Source organism: Mercenaria mercenaria, chromosome 3 (assembly GCF_021730395.1).
Source record: "Mercenaria mercenaria strain notata chromosome 3, MADL_Memer_1, whole genome shotgun sequence".
NCBI lineage: Eukaryota > Metazoa > Mollusca > Bivalvia > Venerida > Veneridae > Mercenaria > Mercenaria mercenaria.
The window spans coordinates 71,473,792-71,498,043 of NC_069363.1; the positions used below are offsets into that span (position 1 = coordinate 71,473,792).

The 24,252-nt window shown below is 37.2% G+C and overlaps 1 protein-coding gene across 2 annotated transcripts in view; it reads left to right on the forward strand.

Moving 5' to 3' along the window:
• LOC123524441 (E3 ubiquitin-protein ligase TRIM23-like) overlaps positions 1-22,988 on the forward strand; it is a 199,447-nt gene extending 176,459 nt beyond the window's left edge. For both annotated transcript variants that reach the window (XM_045302646.2, XM_053539898.1), the window contains 2 exons: positions 3,975-4,099; positions 19,416-22,988. In XM_045302646.2, the coding sequence (XP_045158581.1) occupies positions 3,975-4,099; positions 19,416-19,595 (305 nt within the window). In that variant the 3' untranslated portion in view covers positions 19,596-22,988. The remainder of the gene's footprint in view (positions 1-3,974; positions 4,100-19,415) is intronic.
• The last annotated feature ends 1,264 nt before the right edge of the window (positions 22,989-24,252 follow it).

The following is a 24,252-nucleotide window of genomic DNA, read 5'->3' on the forward strand; positions in this document are numbered from 1 at the left end:
GAATTTATGACAAATTACCTCCCTTTATTTTATGTAAAGAAATATATATTAGCAGCATCTAATGAGATTGGTTTTAAATGTTATTTAAGTCTTCCAGGGTAAGGAATAGTCATGTTAGTACAAAAATGCAGCATTTGAGCCTAGGACCCTCAAACTTGGTATGGAAATTGGCCCTGACTAGGTCAAAAGGGAGGGTTACAAGAAAATGTTTATCCTGATGATATTTTATGTGTATGCCTATGTGCTCTATGGCAAAACTTGATCATATCATTTTGAGCAATGTAGTATTTTATAATGAAGATAATACAGTTTTGCTTGTATTAAAATGTTACATTTACAAACTGGTGTTGTAATACCTGACAGGTAGACTTAGTTTAGGTGCAGATATGTTGATGCTTAAAATTTGTTATCATACCACCCCCCTTCAAAGAAGTGGGGTATATTGCTTTGCACCTGTCAATCCGGATGGTCCTTCTGTCAGTAGAATGAACTGTTTCCACTCAATGATTTGAGAACCACTTGACCTAGAACTTTCAAACTTAGATGGATGATTGGGCTTATAAAGTTGATGACTCCTATAGTTTTTAGCTCACCTGAGCACAAAGAGCTATTGTGATTGCTTGTCCATCCACACTTCCCTTTAAACAACATCTACTCTGAAACCATTTGGTGGAAATTGATGAAACTTGGCCTGGATGTTTCTAAGGTGGTCCTCTTCCAAAATTATTCAAATGGTTCTGCTTGGTTGCACATAGGGGCTGCCAGGGCTTAAATAAGAAATATATTAAAATGACATCTCCTATACCTCTGGTTCGATTTAGACATAATTTCACACAAATGGGCATTGTGTGATCCTCTGCCAAGTTTGTTCAAATTATTCAGATTCATCAAAAAACATAGCCGCCAGGGGGCATGGTCACTTTTTCCTAAAAAATTATTTAAATGACATCTCCTAAATCGCTGGTCCAATTTTAAAATAATGTTGTATAAATGGTTGTTATGTAACCCACTACCAAGATTGTTCAGATTATCCTGATTCGTCAAAAAACACGGCCACCAGGGGACAGTTTGCTCGATTTTGAAATAATTTCACACAAATGGTCCTTGTGTTACTGTCTACCAAGATTGTTCAAATAATTTTAATTCGTCAAAAAACGTGGCTGCCAGAAGGCATGGTCACTTTTCCCTATATGTATATATTGCGCACCTTGTGTTCTCTTTGGGATTTCACTCACGCAGCTAGGCCTTAGTTATGGTCCTTCACTTAAATACACATAAAGTTCTTGAAAGTTTGTGTTGCAAACATCATAAAGATGAAAAGATAGTTCTCATTAAGTCATGCAGGGTTCGCACAGGCCTTGAAAAGTCCTTGAATTCGATGGTAGTCCTTGAAAACTCCTTGAAAATGACAAAAACCCTAAAAAACCTGGAAAAGTACTTGAATTTTGAAAAAAACTCCTTGAATTTGACCTTTCACTCCTTGAAAATATTCTTTCCGTAACTTTGCTTTGTTAGAATTTAAGGCTTAAAATAAATCGGAGAAAATGAAAATAAATTCGTGAAATTGCAGGATCGGGTCACTCGTATGCTATTATAGTGGTCTACGGCCACACTTTATCGATATCTACAGAGTGCTATTTCTACTGTATCACCGTTTGCTTGTTTCCGTTTCCGTTTAAAAAATACGGGGAATAATAACTCGCAATTTTTAGCTATTTGCGCGTGTTTCCAGTGAATTAAAATGTGTAAGAAAAATAAACATGTTTACTCAAGTAAGCGGGAGACAAAAGACGAATATAAACAGTGGCTGAAGCCCTGTAGAGCAGACAGAACGAAGTGTATTTGTACGTCGCGTGACAAAATTTTGAGGTATCATTAGTAGGAGTGCGCTAAAAAATCACAAGAAAAGCGTTAAACCTCAGCAAAATAGTGAATCACATCAATCTAATAATCGAATTACGTCATTTTCAAAGGTGTGACAAGTGATGGTTGTTTTATTTTTGCATTACATAATAAAAGTTGTTCAGATTAGGTCGTGGTTTTGAAAAAAAATAGTGCTTGAAAAATTGTAAAAAGTGCTTGAAAAGTACTTGAATTTTGTCTCTGATATTATGTATGAACCATGTCATGAAACCATATACAGTGACAGGAGTGGGGGATGCACCTGTGTCCTGTGGACACATCTATTCTCTTTTTAGGTGAGTTATTGTGATCGCTTGATGACTGGCGTCTGTCTGTCTTTCGTCTGTCAGTCTGTCTGTCAACATTTAACTTGTGTATGCGATAGAGGCTGTATTTTTCAATTGATCTTCATGAAATTTGGTCAGAATGATAACCTTGATGAAATCTAGGCCAAGTTTGAAAATGGGTCATCTGGGATCAAAAACTAGGTCACTAGGTCAAATCAAAGAAAAACCTTGTGTATGCAATAGTGGCTGCATTTTACACTGGATCTTCATGAAATTTGATCAAAATGTTTGTCTTGATGAAATCTAGGTCGAGTTCAGATAGGGGTTATCTGGGGTCAAGAACTAGGTCACCCAGTAAAACCAAAGAAAAACTTTGTGAATGCAATAGGGGCTACATTTTAGGCAGGATGTTCATGAAATTTGATGAAAATGTTTGCTTTGATGAAATCTAGGTCAAGTTTGAATATGGGTCATGTTGGGACAAAAACTAGGTCACCAGGTCAAATCAGAGAATAACCTTGTGTATGCAATAGGGGCTGCATTTTTCAGTGGATCTTCATGAAATTTGATCAGAATGTTTGTTTTGATGAAATCTAGATTGAGTTCAAATATGGGTAATCTGGGATCAAGAACTAGGTCACCCAATAAAATCAAAGAAAAACTTTGTGAATGCAATAGGGGCTACATTTTAGGCAGGATGTTCATGAAATTTGATGAAAATGTTTGCTTTGATGAAATTCAGGTCAAGTTCAAATATGGGTCATGTTGGGTCAAAAACTATGTCAGCTAGTCAAATCAAAGAATAACCTTGTGTATGCAGTAAGGGCTGCATTTTTCAGTGGATCTTCATGAAATTTGATCAGAATGTTTGTCTTGATGAAAGCTAGGTCTAGTTCAAATATGGGTAATGTTGGGTCAAAAACTAGGTCACCTGGTCAAATCAAAGAAATACCTTGCCTATGCAAAAGGGGTCACATTTTAAGCAGGATTTTCATTAAATTTGATCAAGCTGTTCTCAGATGAGCGACCTAGGATCATTTGGTCCTCTTGTTTATAAGTATAGGTGGATGGTCTGTCATACATCATCCACATTTTCACTTAAACATCTTCTTCTCTGAAACTACTGGTCAGAAATACACCAAATATGGTCAGTAGAATCATGGCATGGCTCTCTATCAAGTTTATTAAAATGGTTTAGTTTGGCCTCTTTTAGGGGCCGCCAGAGCTAAAAATAGAAAAACCTTTAAAAGAACTTCTTCTCATGAATTGCTGGATGGATCTTCATCAAACTTGGTCTTTAGCACCATTATAAGGTCTGTCACGTATTTGTTCAAATGGGGCACTTGGCCCCTTTTAGGGGCCGCTAGAGCCAAAATTAGAAATACCTTTAAATGACTCTTCTCAAGAACCACTTGAAGGCTTTTCATTAAACTTGGATCTAGGGCCAAAATTAGAAATACCTCTAAACGAAAAATACATTTTAATGACTACTTATCGTGAACCACTCAGTTGGTATTCATCAAACATGGTCTTTGGCATCAATATTAGGTCCTCTTATAAATTTGTTCAGTTTGGGGTGTTTGGTCCCTTTTAGGGTCAGATGGTTAAGGTCCTCTTCAGGTGTGCGACTTAGGCCCATTTGGGCATATATTGCCCAGCTTTGCAGAGCTCTTGTTTCTTGTTCAAGTAATATTAAAACCCATGCACGATGCATTTTGTGCTCAATGGTATTGCATGCATCTGTTTCATGTATTTGAATAATAACTTTTTATTACTTAATTACAGCAGTGATATTTGTCATAGACAGCCACAACAATGATAGACTGATTGAGGCCCATAGTGCTTTTGTCAAACTGGTGCAAGAGAAGGAATTGAAAGATGCCTCACTGCTAATATTTGCAAATAAACAGGTATGGTCTAAGGGTTTTATATCTTCCCTTGATGGAGAGATATAGATATTTATTATACGCCCAGATCGCTATTTTTCGGTCCTTATATGCCAGACTTTTATCAAACCTTGTAATTATCATTGGTACTAAATCAAGTTGTGCATGTGCAAAGCATGTTCCATTTGGATGATTTTTCTCATAGTTATGGCCCTTTATTAATTTTTTCTTTATATGTATATGGAAAACATTTGTCTGCGCTATTTCTCAGTCATTGTATGCCAGAATTTTATTAGTCCCCTACTGGTTGAAAACCAGTTTGGGGGACTATAGGAATGCACTTTTCCGTCCATCCCTCCGTCCGCATTTTCCTATAAACAACATCTCCTCCTAAACCACGAGCCTAATTTTTATGAAACTTCTTAGGGATGTTCCTTGGATGGTCTACTTCAAAAATTGTTCAAAGAATTGAATTCCATACAGAACTCTGGTTGCCATGGCAACCAAAAGGAAAAACTTTAAAAATCTTTTTGTCCAAAACCATAGGTCCTAGGGCTCTGATATTTGGTATGTAGCATCATCTAATGGTCCTCTACCAAGATTGTTCAAATTATTCCCCTAGGGGTAAATATGGACCCGCCCTGGGGGTCACTTGGTTTATATAGACTTATATAGGAAAAAATAAATAAAAATCTTCTTGTCCAAAACCACAGGGGCAAGGGCTTTGATATTTGGTATGTAGCATCATCTAGCAGTCCTCTACCAAGACTGTTCAAATTATCCCCTTAGAGCCAAATGTTGCCCCGCTTTGGGGGTCACATGGTTTATATAGACTTATATAGGGAAAAACTTTGAAAATCTTCTTGTCCAAAACCACAGGGCCTAGGGCTTTGATATTTTGGTATTTAGCATCATCTAGCAGTTATCTACCAAGATTTTACAAATTATCCCCCTAGGGTCAAATATGGCCCCGCTCTGGGGGTCACATGGTTTATATAGACTTATATAGGGAAAATTTTTGAAAATCTTCTTGTCCAAAACAACAGGGCCTAGGGTTTTGATATTTTGTATGTAGCATCATCTAGTGGTCCTCTACAAAGATTGTTTAAATTGTTCCCCTAGGGTCGGATATGGCCCCGCCCTGGGGGTCACATGGTTGATATAGACTTATATAGGGAAAAATTTGGAAAATCATCTTGTCCTAAACCACAGGGCCTAGGGCTTTGATATTTAGTATGTAGCATCATCTAGTGGGGGTGACATGGTTTGTATAGACTTATATAGGGAAACATTTTGAAAATCTTCTTGTCCGAAACCACAGGGCCTAGGGCTTTGATATTTGGTATGTAGCATCATCTAGTAGTCCTCTACCAAGATTGTTCAAATTATCCCCCTATTGTCAGATATGGCCCCGTCCTGGGGTCACATTGTTTATATAGAACTATATAGGGGAAAACTTTGAAAATCTTGTACAAAACCACATAGGCCAGAGCTTTGATATTTGGTATGTAGCATTGTGTAGTGGTCTTTTACCAAGATTGTTCAAATAATCCCCTGGGGTTTAAACTGGCCCCACCCAGGGAGGGGGGGCACATGGGAGGCACATGGTTTAAATAGAAGTCAAGAGATTTGGACCACTTGTATATTTATGTCTCCCACCACACTGTGGTGTGGGAGACATATTGATTTACTCCTGTCTCTGTGTGTGTCTGTCTGTCACAAAGCTTGTCCGCACTCTCAAGTCGAACATTTCTCATCTGATCTTCACTAAACTTGAAACAAAATGTGTTTGCCAATGAGTCCTCGGCCAAGTTTGGTAACTAGCCAAATCAGCCCGGGAGGCACTTCGGAATTATGGCCCTTGAAACTTGTTTTTGATAATCAAAGCACTCAGAGTCTGATGAGGCAGTTGAGGTCTTGGTGCATGGTTGACTCAGATACTACTATTCAGATGATTAGGCAGTTGTGGGAGACATGTGCTTTTCTCAAAAGTATCACTAGTTTTTAAAAAATTTCAGCAGTTATCTTAAATAACCTTTACCATGACCTACTTACCTAGTTTTTTGTTTTTGAAGCTTTAGGAAAGAAATTTGTTCAAGTAAGCAATTAATCTCAGGTGGATAATATAGGGCCATCATGGTCCTCTTGTCTTAGAAAAATGCCCGATTATTTTTCTCTATAATATCTAGGTCAAGTTCAAAACTGGCCTTCCTGAGCTTTAAACTAGGTCACAGAGTCAAATCTTTATAAGGTCTATAGTGGTCTCATTCTTTTAAATCTTTGTCATAATACTAGTAGTTGTTAGAAAGAATTTTGGTCATTTTCAAAACTGGGTTACTTGAGGTCTTAACCTATTCCCCAGGTAAAATCATAGAAAAACCTTGTTAAAACTCCAGCCACATTTTTTAGCTCGACTATTCGAAGAATAGTCTAGCTATTCTACTCACCCTGGCGTCGGCGTCGGCGTCACACCTTGGTTAAGTTTTTGCATGCAAGTACATACAGCCATCAATTAAAGGCATATAGCTTTGAAACTTATTTTTTTCTTTTTCTAGATCAATTACTAACCTCACTGGATCAAGTCCCATAACTCTTACATGTATTTTGAGCAAATTATTCCCCTTTTTGGACTTAGAAAAATCCTGGTTAAAGTTTTGCGTGCAAGTACATACGGCAATTACTAAAAGGCATATAGATTTGAAACTTATTTTTTCTTTTTCTAGATCAATTACCAACCTCACTGGGTCAAGTCCCATAACTCTGGCATGTATTTTGGGCAAATTATGCCCCCTTTTGGAATTTGAAAATTCTGGTTAAAGTTTTACATGCGAGTTTCTATCTCCAAAACTAATGCAGATATTGAATTGAAACTTCACATGTGCCTTCGGGGTTATAAAACTAGTTGATAGCAGCAAGTCCCATAACTGATATGCATTTTGGTCAAATTATGCCCCCTTTTGAACTTAAAACTCTTTTGATATTTAACCTTTTTGGGTAATATTTTCCTGCTTCTGGGACAATATTTCGAATAGTCGAGCTTGGCTGTCTTACGGACAGCTCTTGTTTTACATGATTATCATAAATTTTTATCAAAATTTTTTTTCTCCATAAAGTACAGGTTAAGTTAAAAATTTAGTTGCTTGAGGTAGAAAACTAGGTCACTAGGTCAAATCATTGAAAACCCCTGTTAACATTGTAAAAGCCATATTTTCTGCTTGATCTCCATACCTGTGTGCCACAATAATTGCTTCTATCAAATCCAGGTCAAGGTCAAAACAGTGGCACTTGAGATCAGAAACTAGTTCATTAGGTTAAATCATAGAAACATATTCACACTCTTAAGGCCACATTTTCATTCTGATCTTCTTAAAAATTGCCAGAATATTTTTCTTTATGAAATCTATGTCAGATTTAAAACTGAGTTACTTTAGGTCTTCAGCTTGATCACCAAGTCAGATCATAGAAAAACCTTTTATCACACAGAGGTCATGTTTTACCTTATCATGTTTGAAAACTTTTCTCTATGAAATCTAGCTCATGCTTAAAACTGGAATGCCTGAGGTTAAAAAACAGGTCACTAGGTTAAGTCATAGAAAAAAAGTTAATACTTTAGAGGCCATATTTTCTACTTGATTATCATAAAACTTATCAGAATGTTTGTCTTTATAAAATTTAGGTCATATTTAAAACTGAATTATTTAGGTCAAAAACTAGGCTACTATATCAAATCAAAGAAAGACAGAGCTAACATTCAAAAGGCCAAATTTTCTACCTCATCTTCATGATACTTGGTCAAAATAAATTTTTGTTAAAAATCTAGGATAAATTTATAACTTGGTCACAGAAAAACTTGGTTAATGATCTACCTGATTTAATAAAATATGTTTAGAATGTTTGTCTCTGTGAAATCTACTTTTAAATAATATCAAAGAATTGTCCTTTGGTGACCATATACTACGTTTGTCCATATTATTCCAATTTGTTGAAAACATGACCACCAGAGTAGGTAGTCACTTTTTACATTTACTACATGTATATAGTGGTTACAAAAACACTGAATAAATTTAGAAATACAGTCCAAATTCATTATTTGAAGTCATAAGGACCTTGAAAAAAGATCGAGATAAAGAAAACTCAAAGGTATCCAACAATGCTTCGTACATATATACTTTCTGCATGTGTTTGAGTGCAGAAAATACGTTTTTTCTGTGGTAAATTTATGTATAAAATATTACCTTTGACATTTTGTGCCCCTGTGCGAGGGTCGGGGATGGGGGGGTGGGAGGGCACTTATAGTTGCCTTTGTCCATCCGTCTGTCCATCTGAATTTGTGTCATTCATATCTCAAATAGTATTTGACCTGATCAAACTTCACAGGATTGTTACTCAGCGCAGGGAAGTTGTGCACCAGGGGTTTTAATTTGGATCTCATACAAATAGACCACAGTTATGGCCTTTGACTAAGTCAACTTTGTATTGCATGTATCTTAAAAAGTATTCGACCCAGTATTATGAAACATATTACAGGAATATTATCCAGCATGTGAAGTTGTGCACCTGAGGTTTTCTTAGGGATGTGGACCTTGACTTAGTCAAAAATATGCATAAAAGGCATAAAAGTTGAGTTGCACATATCTCAAAAAGTATTTGACCTAGGGTCATGAAACATCATCGTAGTATTACTCAGCATGTGAAGTTGTGCACCTGGGATTTTGTTCTAGATTTCTATCTGTCAGACCAGAATTATGGCCCTTGATTTAATAGAAATGATTAAATGGGATACAAGTTTGTGTGTCATGTATCTCAAAAAGTATTTGACTTAGAGTCATAAAACATTAGGCAATTGTTAAATAGCATGTGAAGTTGCGCACCTGATTTTCAGTTTGGGATTTCACTCAACCAGACTGCAGTTATGGTCCGTGACTTAATGATAATTAAACAAAAAGTGCTTAAAATTGAGGGACAAGAGTAGGGAGCCCCTGTGTCCCATGGACACACATCTAGTGTCCAGTATAAATGTTTCTGCTTGTATGAGGTCCGACTGTAATTGCACAAATATTTTCAAGGCTCATCAAGACTCATCTCTTTCTTAATCACCAAACCAAACTTCAAAGGAATGTTGCTTAAGTGGTCCCATTACAGATTCTAGGTCTTTCATGCTGAATTCTGGTTGCTATGACAACCAAATGGAAAACTTTAAAAGTCTTCTCCTCAGAAACTGCTGGCCAATTTTAAAAACGTTTTACAGCAGTGTACATTGGCTCTCTGGCAGATCATTGTTATGTGAAAAAAATGGACACCAGGGAGTAGGGCTAGTTTTCCCTATATGAGTATGTGGAATATATGGAAAACTTTTAAAATCTTCTCCTCCAAAACCGCTAGCTGTATTTCAAAATGATTACACAGCAAGCAAATCATCCTGTTTCATTAAAATGCATGGCTAGTTTTCCTTATATGACTATATAGAAAAATTTGAAAATCTTCTCGTCTGAAACTGCTTGCCTGATTTCAAAGTAATTTGTTCTTTGGGCGACCCTGCATCAAATTTCATGAAATCTTTCTGTTTCAGTTAAACACATGGCTGCCATGGGCAGGACTAGTTGCCCCTGTATTACTATATGGAAAACTTCGAAAATCTTCTTTGAAATGGCTCATCCAAGTTAGAAATAATTTGACCCTCTACTAGATTCTTTCAACATTCTGTATAGTTAAAAAGCATAACTGTCAGGGGACAGGGCTAGTTTTCCTTATATGTCTATATGGAAAATTTTGAAAACCTTATCCACTGAATCTGCTGGTCTGATTTTAAAATAAATTGACCAGATTATTCCATGTATGACTCTCTACCAAATTCATTGAAACCATTGTGTTTCATTTATAAACATGACTGCCATCAACAGGTCTAGTTGTCCCTATATGACCATATGGAAACGTGCTAAAGAGAGCTATGCCCATATTTTAATATCCCCTGAGCAAAAATAGCTCAGTCAGCTGATATGACAGTTAGTCATTGTCATTATGTCTGTCCACACTTTCCTTCAAACAAAGTCTCCTCTGAAACTAGTTGATGAAACTTGCTACAGATGTAACTTTGATGATCCTAAGTTGATCAGAGAAATACATAGCATGCAGAACTTGATTTGCCATGATAACAGGAAGGGAAAACTTTAAATTGTTTACCAAATCACAAAAATGTTCCTTGAGTGAGCCAAGAGTGTTCAGATTTTCGCATTTGATCAAGATATGGCCACTTGAGTGTGTGTGCTTACTTTTCCTTAAATGTATATAGTAGAAACAAAGATCTGTCAAAAACTGTTGGCTCAGTTATGAAATAATTTCACAAAAATGTTCCACCAGTCAGTTGTTCAAATTATTTTGAATTGTGACTCGCTAGAGCTAGCTAAATTAAAATACAAAAAAACAAGGCAATCGGTAACACTGATGGATGCTCCCCAAAATTGCTGCAGCATAAGGGGCTTTTCAGTCATGGAGAAATGTGGTTTGCAAGAGTTGCACTCACTCTGACTGATTTTTAGCTCACCAGAGCCAAAGGCTCAGGGTGAGCTATTCTGATCACTCACCGTCCGGCGTCAATCGTCCGTTGTCCGTCCGTAAACTTTTACTTTAAACGACATCTTCTCATAAACCGCTAGGCCAATTTCATCCAAACTTCACAGGAATGTTCCTTGGGTGAAGCTCTACAAAAGTTATTCAAAGAATTGAATTCCATGCAGAACTGTGTTTGCCATGGCAACCGAAAGGAAAAACTTTAAAAATCTTCTTCTCAAAAACCAGAAGCCCTAGTGCTTAGATATTTGACATGTAGCATTGCCTAGTGGACCTCTACTAAAATTATTCAAATCATGACCCCGGGGTCAAAATTGACCCCGCCCCAGGGGTCACTTGATTTTACATAGGAAAATCTTCAAAAATTTTCTAAAAATAAACCAGAAGGTCTAGAGCTTAGATATTTCACTTGTAGCATTGCCTAGTGGACCTCTACAAAATTTATTCAAATCATGACCCACAGGGTCAAAATCAACCCCGCCCCAGGGGTCACTTGATTTTACATAGGAAAATCTTCAAAAATTTTCTAAACATAAACCAGAAGGCCTAGAGCTTAGATATTTCACATGTAGCATTGCCTAGTGGGCCTCTAAAAAAATTTTTCAAATCATGATCCCCGGGGTCAAAATTGACCCCGCCCCAGGGGTCACTTGATTTTACATAGGAAATCTTTAAAAAAATTCTAAAAATAAACCAGAAGGCTTAGATCTTAGATATTTGACATGTAGCATTGCCTAGTAGACTTCTACAAAATTTATGCAAATCATGACCCCCGGGGTCAAATTGACCCCGCCTCATGGGGTTACTTGATTGTACATAGAAAAATCTTCAAAATTTTCTAAAAATAAACCAGAAGGCCTAGAGCTTAGATATTTGACATTTTGCATGGCCTAGTGGACCTCTACAAAATTTGTTCAAATCTTGACCCCGCCCCAGGGGTTACTTGATTGTACAAAGGGAAATCTTTATAAATTTGCTAAAAATAAACCAGAAGGCCTAAATCTTAGATATTTGATATGTAACATTGCCTAGTAGACTTCTACAAACTTTGTTCAAATCATGACCCCCGAGGTAAAATTGGCCCAGCCCCAGGGGTTAAACCCACTTGATTGTACATCGGAAAATCTTCCAAAAAATTTCTAAAAATCATCAGTTTGACATTTGAAACATGTAGCTCATATTACTCAGGTGAGCAATCCAGGGTCATCACGACCCTCTTGTTATAAATATGTAAAGTATGAAGTCAATATCTTACATAGTGTTCAAGTTATTCCCTGGACAAGTTTCAAGTTTATTTTGAAGTCAGGGCCCTTATGGGCATCTGACATAAACATAACATACAATGTAACATACAACATCATGGCATATTAAACAAGATGTCAGTATTGATTAGGTTTTCAAAAAAAAGGAGATAATTTAAAAAAAAAGGACCACATACAGTTATGGTTCCTTGTCACTGCAATCGCTCTTACTGACCTCTATCAGTATGTAAAGTATCAAGTCAGTACCTTACATAGTATTTGAATTATGCTCCGGACAAGGTTTTCAAAAAAGGGAGATAATTCAAAAATGGGTCCACCTATAGTTATGGTTCCTTGTCACTGCACTTTCTCTCAATGTGCTCTATCATTGTATAAAGTTATAACTTGTTACCATCAATACTTTTTGAGTTATCTTCTGGACAAGAAGTGTGACAGATGGACAGACAGATCAACGGACAGACAGAGAGCACAAAAATCTTTAGACACTAACCCTTAACCATTGGACGGAGTTTGATATAATTTCCCAGAAATGTTCCTTCCATGGCTATTTACTAAAAAAATGGGGGCCTCTGAGTGGTCAAGTTGGCTGACTTTGAATCACTTGCCCCTCACCAATGTGGGTTTGAGCCTTACTCGGGGCAATGAATTCTTCATGTCAGGATACCACACAAATGGCATACAAAAGGCCGGTGATTCTACACAGGTGCCCACCTGTGATGCAGGGAAGGGTATCTGGGGTTTTCCTCCACTGTCAACTTTAAATCCCCACCCCTCTCTCCCCCCCCCCCCCCCCCAAAAAAAAAAAAAACAACAAAACAAAACATGTCGGAGCAATCTTGAGGGTGGTGGGACGAGTTTTGAAAATTTTGAAATCTGCAGAGTTATGGACCTTGAGTCATATGATATGAGTGTTGATGTGAAACAACTATTTTAAATTTGAATCAAATCCACTTAGTAATAACAGAGGTAGAGTGAAAGTGCACCAAATTGTTTTGAAGAAATTCATTTTAAAGAAATTTGGTATAAATGTTTCTTGCATGATTTTCTACCAAAATTATTTCCTACTTGAGCTGATAAACTTAGGTGAAAGATCTAGGGCCATCATTGCTGTCTTGTTGGTAAATATTTTTTTGCACTTTTCATTTTATCACTCTATATTTATGCCCCCCATTGAAAATAGAGGCGGTATTTTGTTTTTCTCATTGTCATGTGGAATAAGGTCAGTAATTCACTCGTAAATGTGCTTCCTTGGTGTAATTTGAAAGAAGCCCAAAAGTAAATAGATCCTAATTTTCCCATTTTTGGCGCAAATTCGTGTAGAATGAGTGCTTTAATCACACTTTTTCACTGCTAGAATACATTCTGAATGAAATTGGATGTTTTTCATGTTTAGAGCAAATATGTGCCATTTTTAGGGTAGCAGACCACAACTGACTGGCATTTCACTTGGAACTAATCAACCCCCCATTTTCTTTTCATATTTGCCCTGTCCGTCCGTCCGACCCTCCGTACGTCACACTTCATTTCCGAGCAATAACTGGAGAACCATTTGACACAGAACCTTCAAACTTCATAGGGTTGTAGGGCTGCTGGAGTAGACGATCCCTATTGTTTTTGGGGTCACTCCGTCGAAGGTCAAGGTCACAGGGTCCTGAACATTGAAAACCGTTTCCGATCAATAACTAGAGAACCACTTGACCCAGAATGTTGAAACTTCATAGGATGATAGGTCATGAAGAGTAGATGACCCCTATTGATTTTGGGGTCACTCCGTCAAAGGTCAAGGTCACAGGGGCCTGAACATTGAAAACCATGGAAAACCGTTTCCAGTCAATAACTTGAGAACCTCTCGACCCAGAATGTTGAAACTTCACAGGATGATTGTTCATGCATAGTAAATGATCCATATCGTTTTTGGGGTCACTCCATTAAAGGTCAAGGTCACAGTGGCCTGAACATTGATAACCAGTTCTGATCAATAACTTGAGAACCTCTTGATCCAGAATGTTGAAACTTCATAGGATGATTGAACATGCAGAGTAGATGACCTCTATGGATTTTGGGGTCACTCTGTTAAAGGTCAAGGTCTCAGGAGCCTGAACATGGAAAACAATTTCTGATCAATAACTAGAGAACCACTTGACCCAGAATGTTGAAGCTTCATAAGATGATTGAACATGCAGAGTAGATGACCCTATTGATTTTGGGGTCAGTTTATTAAAGGTCAAGGTCACAGGGGCCTGGTCATGTAAAATCATTTCTGGAAAATAACTTGAGAACCACTTGACCTAGAATGTTGAAACTTAATAGGATGATTGGACATGCAGAGTAGATGACCCCTATTTATTTTGAGGACACTTGATCAAAGGTCAATGTCACAGGAGCCTGAACAGTGACTTGAGAACCACTAGGCCAAGAGTGTTGAAACTTAGCGGGATGACTGGACATGCCAAGTAGATGATCCCTATTGCAGCCAACCATCAGTGTCTCTTTGACTTTCGCTCCTGACCCCTATTGACTTCTTGCCTATAGGACTTTGCATTGGGGGAGACATGGGCTTTTTTACAAAAGCAATTTCTAGTTTATGTATGAATTTTCATGAGAAATGGATGTAGGAAAAAGTGATGTTCTATAAAGTTAACCTGAAGTTGTCGTTTTTTTATATGAAACAAAGAATGATTTGAATTACCTTACTGACCTTCAACCTATACAAGCTTATAAAACTTTTATCGGAACACATCACAATTAGTCTTAGTAGTCATAAATCTGTTTGTATGTGTTATAATATGATGTTTCCAATGTAAAATAATAATGAAATTTGAAAATTTTTGAATTTCAACTATATTTTGCACAGATTGATGCGCCTAATTCTGCAGCGATTTCTGGGATAAAAAGGCAAAGTTTTGGCTCCAGAATATCAGAAAATGCACAAATTACATCCATCTGGCCCTGTTCATGACAGAATGAATGATATTTTGGAATCCAAGTAAAAAATCATGCAAACAAGTGAAACTTTTACCAAAAATACAGTAAAGTGACCATAGGGCCTAAATTTAGCACAGTAAATGGGTAGGGGATGGCTTCAATTAAATGTCTATATTTCTCTAAAATCTTAAATTTTCACAATTAAACTTGGTTTAGTATTACAACTTTCTTGAAAATAGAGCTGAAAATGTTATGAAATTTGATAAGAAATATTTCTTATAGGAATAAGGTCAGTAATTCAGTTGAAAATGTGCTTCCGTAGTATAGTCGAAAGAAGTCCGAAGTAAAGAGATCTTAATTTTCCCATTTTTTTTGTGCAAATTTGTGTAGAATGAGTGCTTTAATCACATTTTTATGCCCCCAAAGGGAGGCATATTCGTTTTCAACTGTCCGTCCGTTCGTCGCACCAATGTCCGTTAGTTCGTCACACCAATGTTAACTTTTTGCATGAAGGCACTTTACTCGCAAACCACTGCACCCAGGACCTTCAAACTTCACATGCTTGTAGTACTTATTGAGTACACGACCCCTACTGACTTTGGGTCACCAGGTCAAAGGTCAAGGTCACAGGGGCCAATGTTAACTTTTTGCATGAAGGCTCTTTACTCGCGAACCACTGCACCCAGGACCTTCAAACTTCACATGCTGGTAGTACTTGTTGAGTACACGACCCCTACTGACTTTGGGGTCACCAGGTCAAAGGTCAAGGTCACACTGGCCAATGTTAACTTTTTGCATGAAGGCTCTTTACTCGCAACCACTGCACCCAGGACCTTCAAACATCACATGCTGGTAGTACTTATTTAGTACACGACCCCTACTGACTTTGGGGTCAAAGGTCAAGGACACAGGGGCCAATGTTAACTTTTTGCATGAAGGCACTTAAATTACTCGCGAACCACTGCACCCAGGACCTTCAAACTTCACATGCTGGTAGTACTTATTGAGTACACGACCCCTACTGACTTTGGGGTCACCAGGTTAAAGGTCAAGGTCACAGGGGCCAATGTTAACTTTTTGCATGAAGGCTCTTGTCTCACGAACCACTGCATCCAGGACCTTCAAACTTCACATGCTGATAGTACTTATTGAGTACATGACCCCTATTGACTTTGGGGTCACCAGGTCAAAGGTCAAGGTCACCAAGTCAAAGGTCAAGGTGCTGCGGGGGCATTTGTCACCATTAGTGACAGCTCTTGTTTCTCAGCTAAAATACATTCTGCATGAAATGAGATGGTTCTCATGTTTATACACCCCCACACAGCAAGTTTTTCAGATCGAAACTGAAAGTAGGGGTTTATTGTGCGGACAAGAGCAAATATGCGCCATTTTTAGGGTAGCAGACCACAACTGACAGGTATTTCACTAGGAACTATTCAACCCCCTATTTTCTTTTTTCGTTAATTTATGATAGAACTTTCATGAAAAATAGATGTAGGAAAAAGTGATGTTCTACAAAGATACGTAAAGACAACCTGAAGTTGTCATTTTTATATGAAACAAAGAAGGATTTGAATTACTGACCTTCAACCTTGTTCTATCGACAACTTGTTAGACCATTAAGTTTTTTATCAATAATGGGAGATTGCTTTGGCGAACTTCATAGGCTGATTGCCTTTGGTCAGAAGATGACTCCTATAATTTTCGGGGTCCATAAAACAAAGGTTAATGTCACATTGTCCTAGAGACAAGAAAATAGTTTCTGTTCTATAACAAAAGAACCATAAGGCCAATTTTGTCAAACTTTATAGTTTGACTAGTTGTGATAAGAAGATGATCTTTATTGTTTTGGGGGTCCATATGTAAAAGGTCAAGGTCACGGTGACCTCGAGTTTGAAAATGATTTCCACTCAATAAATAAAGAAAGCTTTGGCTTACAATCCTGAAACTCTACAGGAGGACTGCCTATGGTCAGTAGATGACCTGTGAAATCTAGTGTCTTTGTACGTCAAAGTTTAAAGTCACAGTGAAACAGTTTCTGCTCAAAAGATAAGGATGCTTTGACCTACAGTTATAAAACTGAATAAGATAATTGCCTGTGATCAGTAGATGACCTCTGTTATATCTTGGGTCAGAAGGTCAAGGTCACTTTGACCTCAAGACTGAAAGCAGTTTCCACTCCATAACTAAAGAACGCTTTGGCTTGCAGTCATTGAACTTCATAAGGTGATTGCCTGTGGTCACTAGATGGCCCCAGTAAAGATCACAGTGATATCCAGACTAACAGTGGTCACTAGATGGCCCCAGTAAAGATCACAGTGATATCCAGACTAAGAGTGGTTTTTTGTTATAACTAAAGAAGGCTTTGGCGTGCAGTTGTTAAACATTGTAATTGTTTGTTGTCAGTATATCAACCCTATTGTTTTTGAAGTAATTTGTTCAAAGGTCAAGACTACAGTGACATTGAGACTATAAAATGACATATAAACTTGGCCCAGACAGGTCATCATATTGGAGGAGGGGGAATATGTATTTATTATGCCCCCCTTTGAAAAAGGAGGGGTATATTGTTTTGCAGATGTCGGTCGGTCGGTCTGTCGGTCATTCGGTCGGAATGTAGACCAATCCGTTTCCGGATGATAACTCAAGAACGCTTGGGCCTAGGATCATGAAAGTTGATAGGGAGGTTGGTCATCACCAGCAGATGACCCCTATTGATTTTGAGGTCTGTATGTCAAAGGTCAAGGTCACAGTGACCTGAATAGTAAAACGGTTTCCGGATGATAACTGAAGAACACTTGGGCCTAGGATCATGAAAGTTGATAGGAAGGTTGGTAATGACCAGCAGATGACCCCTATTGATTTTGAGGTCAGTATGTTAAAGGTCAAGGTCACAGTGACCCTGAACAGTAAAACAGTTTCCGGATGGTAACTCAAGAACACTTGGGCCTAGGATCCTGAAAGTTGATAGGGAGGTTGGTAATGACCAGCAGATGACCCCTATTGATTTTGAGGTCAGTATGTTAAAGGTCAAGGTCACAGTGACCCTGAACAGTAAAACGGTTTCCAGATGATAACTCAAGAACGCTTAGGCCTAGGGTCACGAAAGTTGATAGGGAGGTTGGTAATGACCAGCAGATGACCCCTATTGATTTTGAGGTCAGTATGTCAAAGGTCAAGGTCACAATGACCAGGAACAGTAAAATGGTTTCCAGGCAATAACTCAAGAACGCTTGGGCCTAGTGTCAGGAAAATTTATAGTTAGGTTGGCCATGACCAGCAGATGACCCCTATTGATTTTGAGGTCATTAGGTCAAAGGTCAAGGTTACATTGGCCAGGAACAGTTAAATAGTTTCTGATCTTCTTGTCCAAAACCACAGGGCCTAGGGCTTTGATATTTTGTATACGATATCATCTAGTGGTCCTCTACTAAGATTATTCAAATTATTCCCCTAGGGTCAAATATGGCTCCACCCTGGGGGTCACATGGTTTACATATACTTATATAGGGAAAAACTTTGAAAATCTTCTTGTCCAAACCACAAAGACTATGGCTTTGGTAATTTGTAATGTAGCATCATTTAGTGGTTCTCTACCAAGTTTGTTCAAGTTATCCCTCTCGGGTCAAATATGGCCCTGCCCCAGAGGTCATATGGTTCATACAGACTTATACAGGGAAAAACTTAGAATCTTCATGTCCATAACTTACATCATTCAAATTTGGACCACATGTATAGTTTTGAGTGGCGAGATGAACCTTGACATGAGTTGACCTTGATCTTGACCTAGTGACCTACTTTCACATTTCTGTACCTACAGCCTTCAAGTTTGGATCACATGCATAGGTTTGTGTACTGAAAAAAACTTTGACCTTGTTATTGATTGTCTGAAGGTACAGGCTTCAAATTTGGACCACTTGCATAGTTTTGTGTTCCAAAATGGAATTTGACCTTGATTTTGACCTAGTGACCTACTTACACATTTCTCAAGCTACAGCCTCCAAATTTGAAGCACATGAATAGTTCTGTCTGCCGAAATGAACTTTACCTTGAAATTGATCTAGTGACCTGCTTTCACATTTCTCAAGCCACTGCTTTCAATTTTGGACCACATACACATTGTTTTATACCTAAATGAAATTTGACCTTGATTTTGACCTTGAGCTAGTCTTGAAATTTGGAACATTCAAAAATGGCTCAGTGAATGGCGCCAAGATCAATCTGTAATCTCTTGTTAGGTTAATAGGTTAAAGGTCAAGGTCAGATTAAACCAGAATGGTAGAACTTTTGTTTACAGTGAGCATATAATTTCTGTTCCTTGTGCAATTACTAAATGCATCAAGGGGGGCATTTCGTGTTCGACGAGCTCTTGTTTTAGTTGCTTAGTGAGTTTCCACCATTTTGAATTATTACTATGAGGCACATTAATGTCAACTTAGATCCAAACAGCGATGATGAAAAACAAGGATGAGTTCTTCTGATCCATGTAAGTTAGTTATGTTAACTTATAATATATTTTACTTTGTATGTTTTGGAAATTAAAGGAATACTTACACAGCTGCAATATCTGTAGAATTTTATTTCAGGACTTGAATCCCAGTGTATCAATTGAGGAGTTGACAGAACAGTTTGGGTTGTTTAAACTGTGCTGTAACAGAAGCTGGCATATACAAGCCTGTGATGCTAACACTGGGATGGGTCTACAGGAAGGCCTCGAATGGTTGTCCAGACAAATTGTTGCTGCTGGTGCACCTGATCTGCCATGATTAACTCCCTGAGGCCGATATCATAACATACCTGCTGCAGTGAGATAAGAATTACCACCTGAAGTCGAGGAAGATTATCTGATCTTATCATAATCACAGATTGAAATCATGCAGGAAAACATTAATAACGTGGAAATAAATTTAAATAAACTTACAAAACCTTCGAATTTTGAAAAAAAATATTATTCAATTTTGTCCGTAACTTGTATCTACATAGATTGGTATATTCACTTCGAAATATTCACAGTTTTAACACACCTAATACGTTTAATAAATATCAGAACATTTCTGATTTTCTTACCTTTTTCAAATTTAAACATATTGAATTCCAAAAAATATAAATACATTATTAACGCAGAATATTTACATCAGCATTGCTTGAAATTTATGCCGTTTTTGTATGAATATAGACGACTTTTGTGTATAATTTATTTATAAACATGTACACGGACATTGTGTGATACAAGCTGAGAGCTTCTGTAAAGTACAGAGAAGTTGTGATATTTAATTTATTTTTGAAGAATTATTAAATTCACAAACATGACATTTGCGTATATTAACACACATTTTTATGCCCCCAAAGGGAGGCATATTAGTTTTCAACTGTCCGTCCGATCGTTCGTTCATCACAACGTTAACTTTTTGCATGAAGGCACTTTACTCGCGAACCACTGTGCCCAGGACCTTCAAACTTCACATGCTGGTAGTACTTATTGAGTACACGACCCTACAGACTTTGGGGTCACCAGGTCAAAGGTCAAGGTCACAGGGGCCAATGTTAACTTTTTGCATGAAGGCACTTTACTCGCGAACCACTGCACCCAGGACCTTCAAACTTCACATGCTGATAGTACTTATTGAGTACATGACCCCTACTGACTTTGGGGTCACCAGGTCAAAGGTCAAGGTCACAGGGGGCAATGTTAACTTTTTGCGTGAAGGCACTTTACTCGCGAACCACTGCACCCAGGACCTTCAAACTTCACATGCTGATAGTACTTATTGAGCACACAATCCCTACTGACTTTGGGATCACCAGGTCAAAGGTCAAAGTCACAGGGGCCATTGTTAACTTTTTGCATGAAGGCACTTTACTAGCGAACCACTGCACCCAGGACCTTCAAACTTCACATGCTGATAGTACTTGTTGACTACACGACCCCTATTGACTTTGGGGTCACCAGGTCAAAGGTCAAGGTGCTGTGGGGGCATTTGTCACCATTAGTGACAGCTCTTGTTTTATTTTATGAAACATATTTTGTTGTGTTAATTTTATTCATTTGTACAGCTTGAGATGTACGTATACAAATACTTCAACCTTTTGAAACTTAACATTTCCACGGGACTGAGAATGTAAATGATTATTTTCTTCATTTTCAAAAACATCACTCGCAGACGACATTATTTTACTCTTGAAAAGTCAAATACAGTTTGAATGAAACACAGAGCAGTTCGTCTTTTCTATTTTCTTTACATGACCGCGTAATTACAAACATTTATTTGAACAAGGGAACTAATTATTAATTCAATTAATAACTAGAACATCTAAGAAATAGTAGCAGGTATGCAAATTAATTTTGCTTTTGTAAGGATCATCAAAAACTAACAAGTACATGATGCAATCAGCATGATCTCGGTATGATATTAAAACTTTTGATACACTGCATAATTCCAAAATAATGTCTTGAAATGAGCTTGTAATGTGCAAATCTCTTTTATCCTGGGCAAAGCACAATGGTGATGGAGAGAAGGCACATTATGAAGCAATGCTAGAACAACAGTTGGTAAAAACACAATATCAAATTGGGTCTTTATCATCATGCCTTCACTCCATCACTAGTGGCTATCACTTTTTTAGCTCCACTATTCGGAGAATAGTGGTGCTATTCTACTCGCCCCGGCGTCGGCATGTCCTTGGTTAAAGTTTTTTGGCAAACTTTGTTTTTCTGTCATATCTTTGTTACTATTGCTTATATCTTACTGTAACTTCACATAAAGATTGTCCAACTACAAGCTCACAAAGTACATGCAGGGGCTGGGCCCATTATACTCAAGGTCAAAGTTACCAAGTTGTTATACTTGGAATTATTTTCATGTTGAATTTTTTCAAAAGCTTCGTTTATAGACATATCTTTGTTACTTTAAAAGATAATGACTTGAAATTAAAAATGTTTCTTTATAATCATCATCTGTATGTGTGGTTACAAACCCCATAACTGTAAATATATTTTTGACAGAATTATGCCCTTATTTAAAGTTTTTTTTGGCAATCTTCAATCTTAACTTTAGTACAATAAAAGATAATGATGTGAAACTTAAAATGTATTTTTATCATCATCATCTGCTATAATATATAAATAAAATAAATAAAAAATGAATAGAAATATAATTTGAGTTTAGCAAAGTCTTTACACTTTATCTGCATATAGTTTCTTGGACTGTTTTTCCTGATAAAATTTAATTTCATCAAATAAAGAATGTCAGTACCCCTTCCATACTCGACCTTTAACCCCTCTGAGTAGTAGGGTCTTTTTATATCTTGGTGTATGTTCCTTTTAAAGTAGAGGTCTCTTATTGAGACATAATTTCATTTCACTGTCAAATCTGCGAATAGTGGAGCGCGCTGTCTTACGGACAGCTCTTGTTAAAGTAATACTGCTTCTTTGTCATTGTGCTGTCGTAACTATCATGTCAGCTTACTGTTGTGGCGTCGCGTGTACCTGATGCGATAACGATAACGCGATGACCTTAACATTGTAGCATTATCGCAAGCCTGTCTGACATGGGCATAAACTCATAACAATAAAATCTGTAATTTGATCGAGTCTGTTCATCGTAGAGAGGTATGGAAAGTGTAACATCCATCACGACCCCTAGTACCGGCTTAAGTGGAATTCTACTGCATACATATCAAATAGACTTCATGATCCCAAAGGACCAGAAAATATAACAAGATTGAATCCAAGTACGGGGAGACTTTCTACGGCTGCCACATGGCACTTAAAGATTGCTATTAATTAATTTATAAGTTGATCCTTTGGAAGCACAGAATGCAACCAAACAGAATAATAGCAGACTCGGTTTGAGGTTTGAGTCTGCTCTTAAGAGGTTATGGAAAGGGCAAGTCACAAATGTTGTAACTTAGACTTCGAACTTCTAAACTGTCAAACCAGTTTCACACTAACAACCATTACATGCAATTCAGTTTAAAGTTCAATTATAATACCTACATTTTAAAAAACAGTGTCCCGGAATCTGTCACAGTAGTCTTCCATTAGTTTTTGATAGCTATATGTTTGGAAAAATGGCTTTTCAATGTAACTCATCACAGATGGAATCTGAGATACCTAGATTATTGTGTGTTTTACCTAAGAATTAAACCATTGAAACATTTGTTCGTATTTTGATTTTTATTGAGTCGGCTAAAGGCTGAAAGCCTTTTGACGAGTCCTTGCTGTTCAGCGATTCTCTAAATGGACCGTATAACACGTGAAGGGATGTAGTTCCATTAGATTTCTCAAACTTCAAACAGTTCACTGCATGAATGAAGTTAAGTTGTGTCAATTCCCTTTGCTATGACCAATATACGATGTAATCTGTCATATTTATGACTTGTAATTGTGCAGTACTCGAATGTAACTCATTAAGCATAAATGTGCATTTTAAGAATTGCGCAGGCTTACAAAGCTTGGGTAACATCCAGCGAAAGACAAAAAATAGTTCCACAGGGCTCCAGATAAGATGCGTATAAGCGTAAATTACGTATAGAAATAATGCAAATACGCATGTCTAATAATTTCTAAGCGTATACAAAACGTATATAAAATTACAGAAACGCACACAATGCTTTTTTAAAAACAAAATCTGAATCGTCTGGATGCGTTAGGTAACATAGCCGATCAGCCTTAATTCTCCCACATTGAACGTAAACACGCATCGTATGATTTCTATAAACTTTGCGTGGGTTGAATTTTGCAGTCAGTAAACGGATAAATTATCGGAAGAAGAAGCTCTTACTGGTTTGTTTAGTTACTACTGATATTAAAAATAATTTTAATTCTTATTTTTCGAGAAATAAACAAATCGGCGAAACATTAAATTGTATTTTCTTGTAGTTTTTGAAATCGAAAGTAGATCGTCTATGTTTGGCTGCTTTCACGAAACGAAACAACTTTTTTATGAAAAGATTTAAATAAGAGGTAATTTAACCGTAAACTTCAATGGCAGATACTGCCAATTGCTGCTAAATGTCTTCGTATCATCACAATTTGTAAAATATATTGTTGAAACTGGAGAAAAGTGTAATCTTATCCGGATATAATATTTTGGGTAAATATCGAGCTGTGTTATGAAATTTTAAGAAAAAAACTAAAAACAAACTGAAACTGGTAGACTATACTGTCAGTACATCAATCATTAGCCGACTCAGGCCCTTCAGGCCTTTGATTGCTTTTAAATTATTGAAAATAATTGAAAGTATGTGTATCCCAACCCATTTTCCTCAAGTTCCTCATTATTTTAATACTCGAAACAACAAAGAAACACCGTGCTATATGCTCCACATTTAATTTTATTCAGCACCTTGAATAACAGATGTATATGTAATATCATAGATTGAATGGCTCCGAAAATAAAATTTTAAACAACATATAAATAC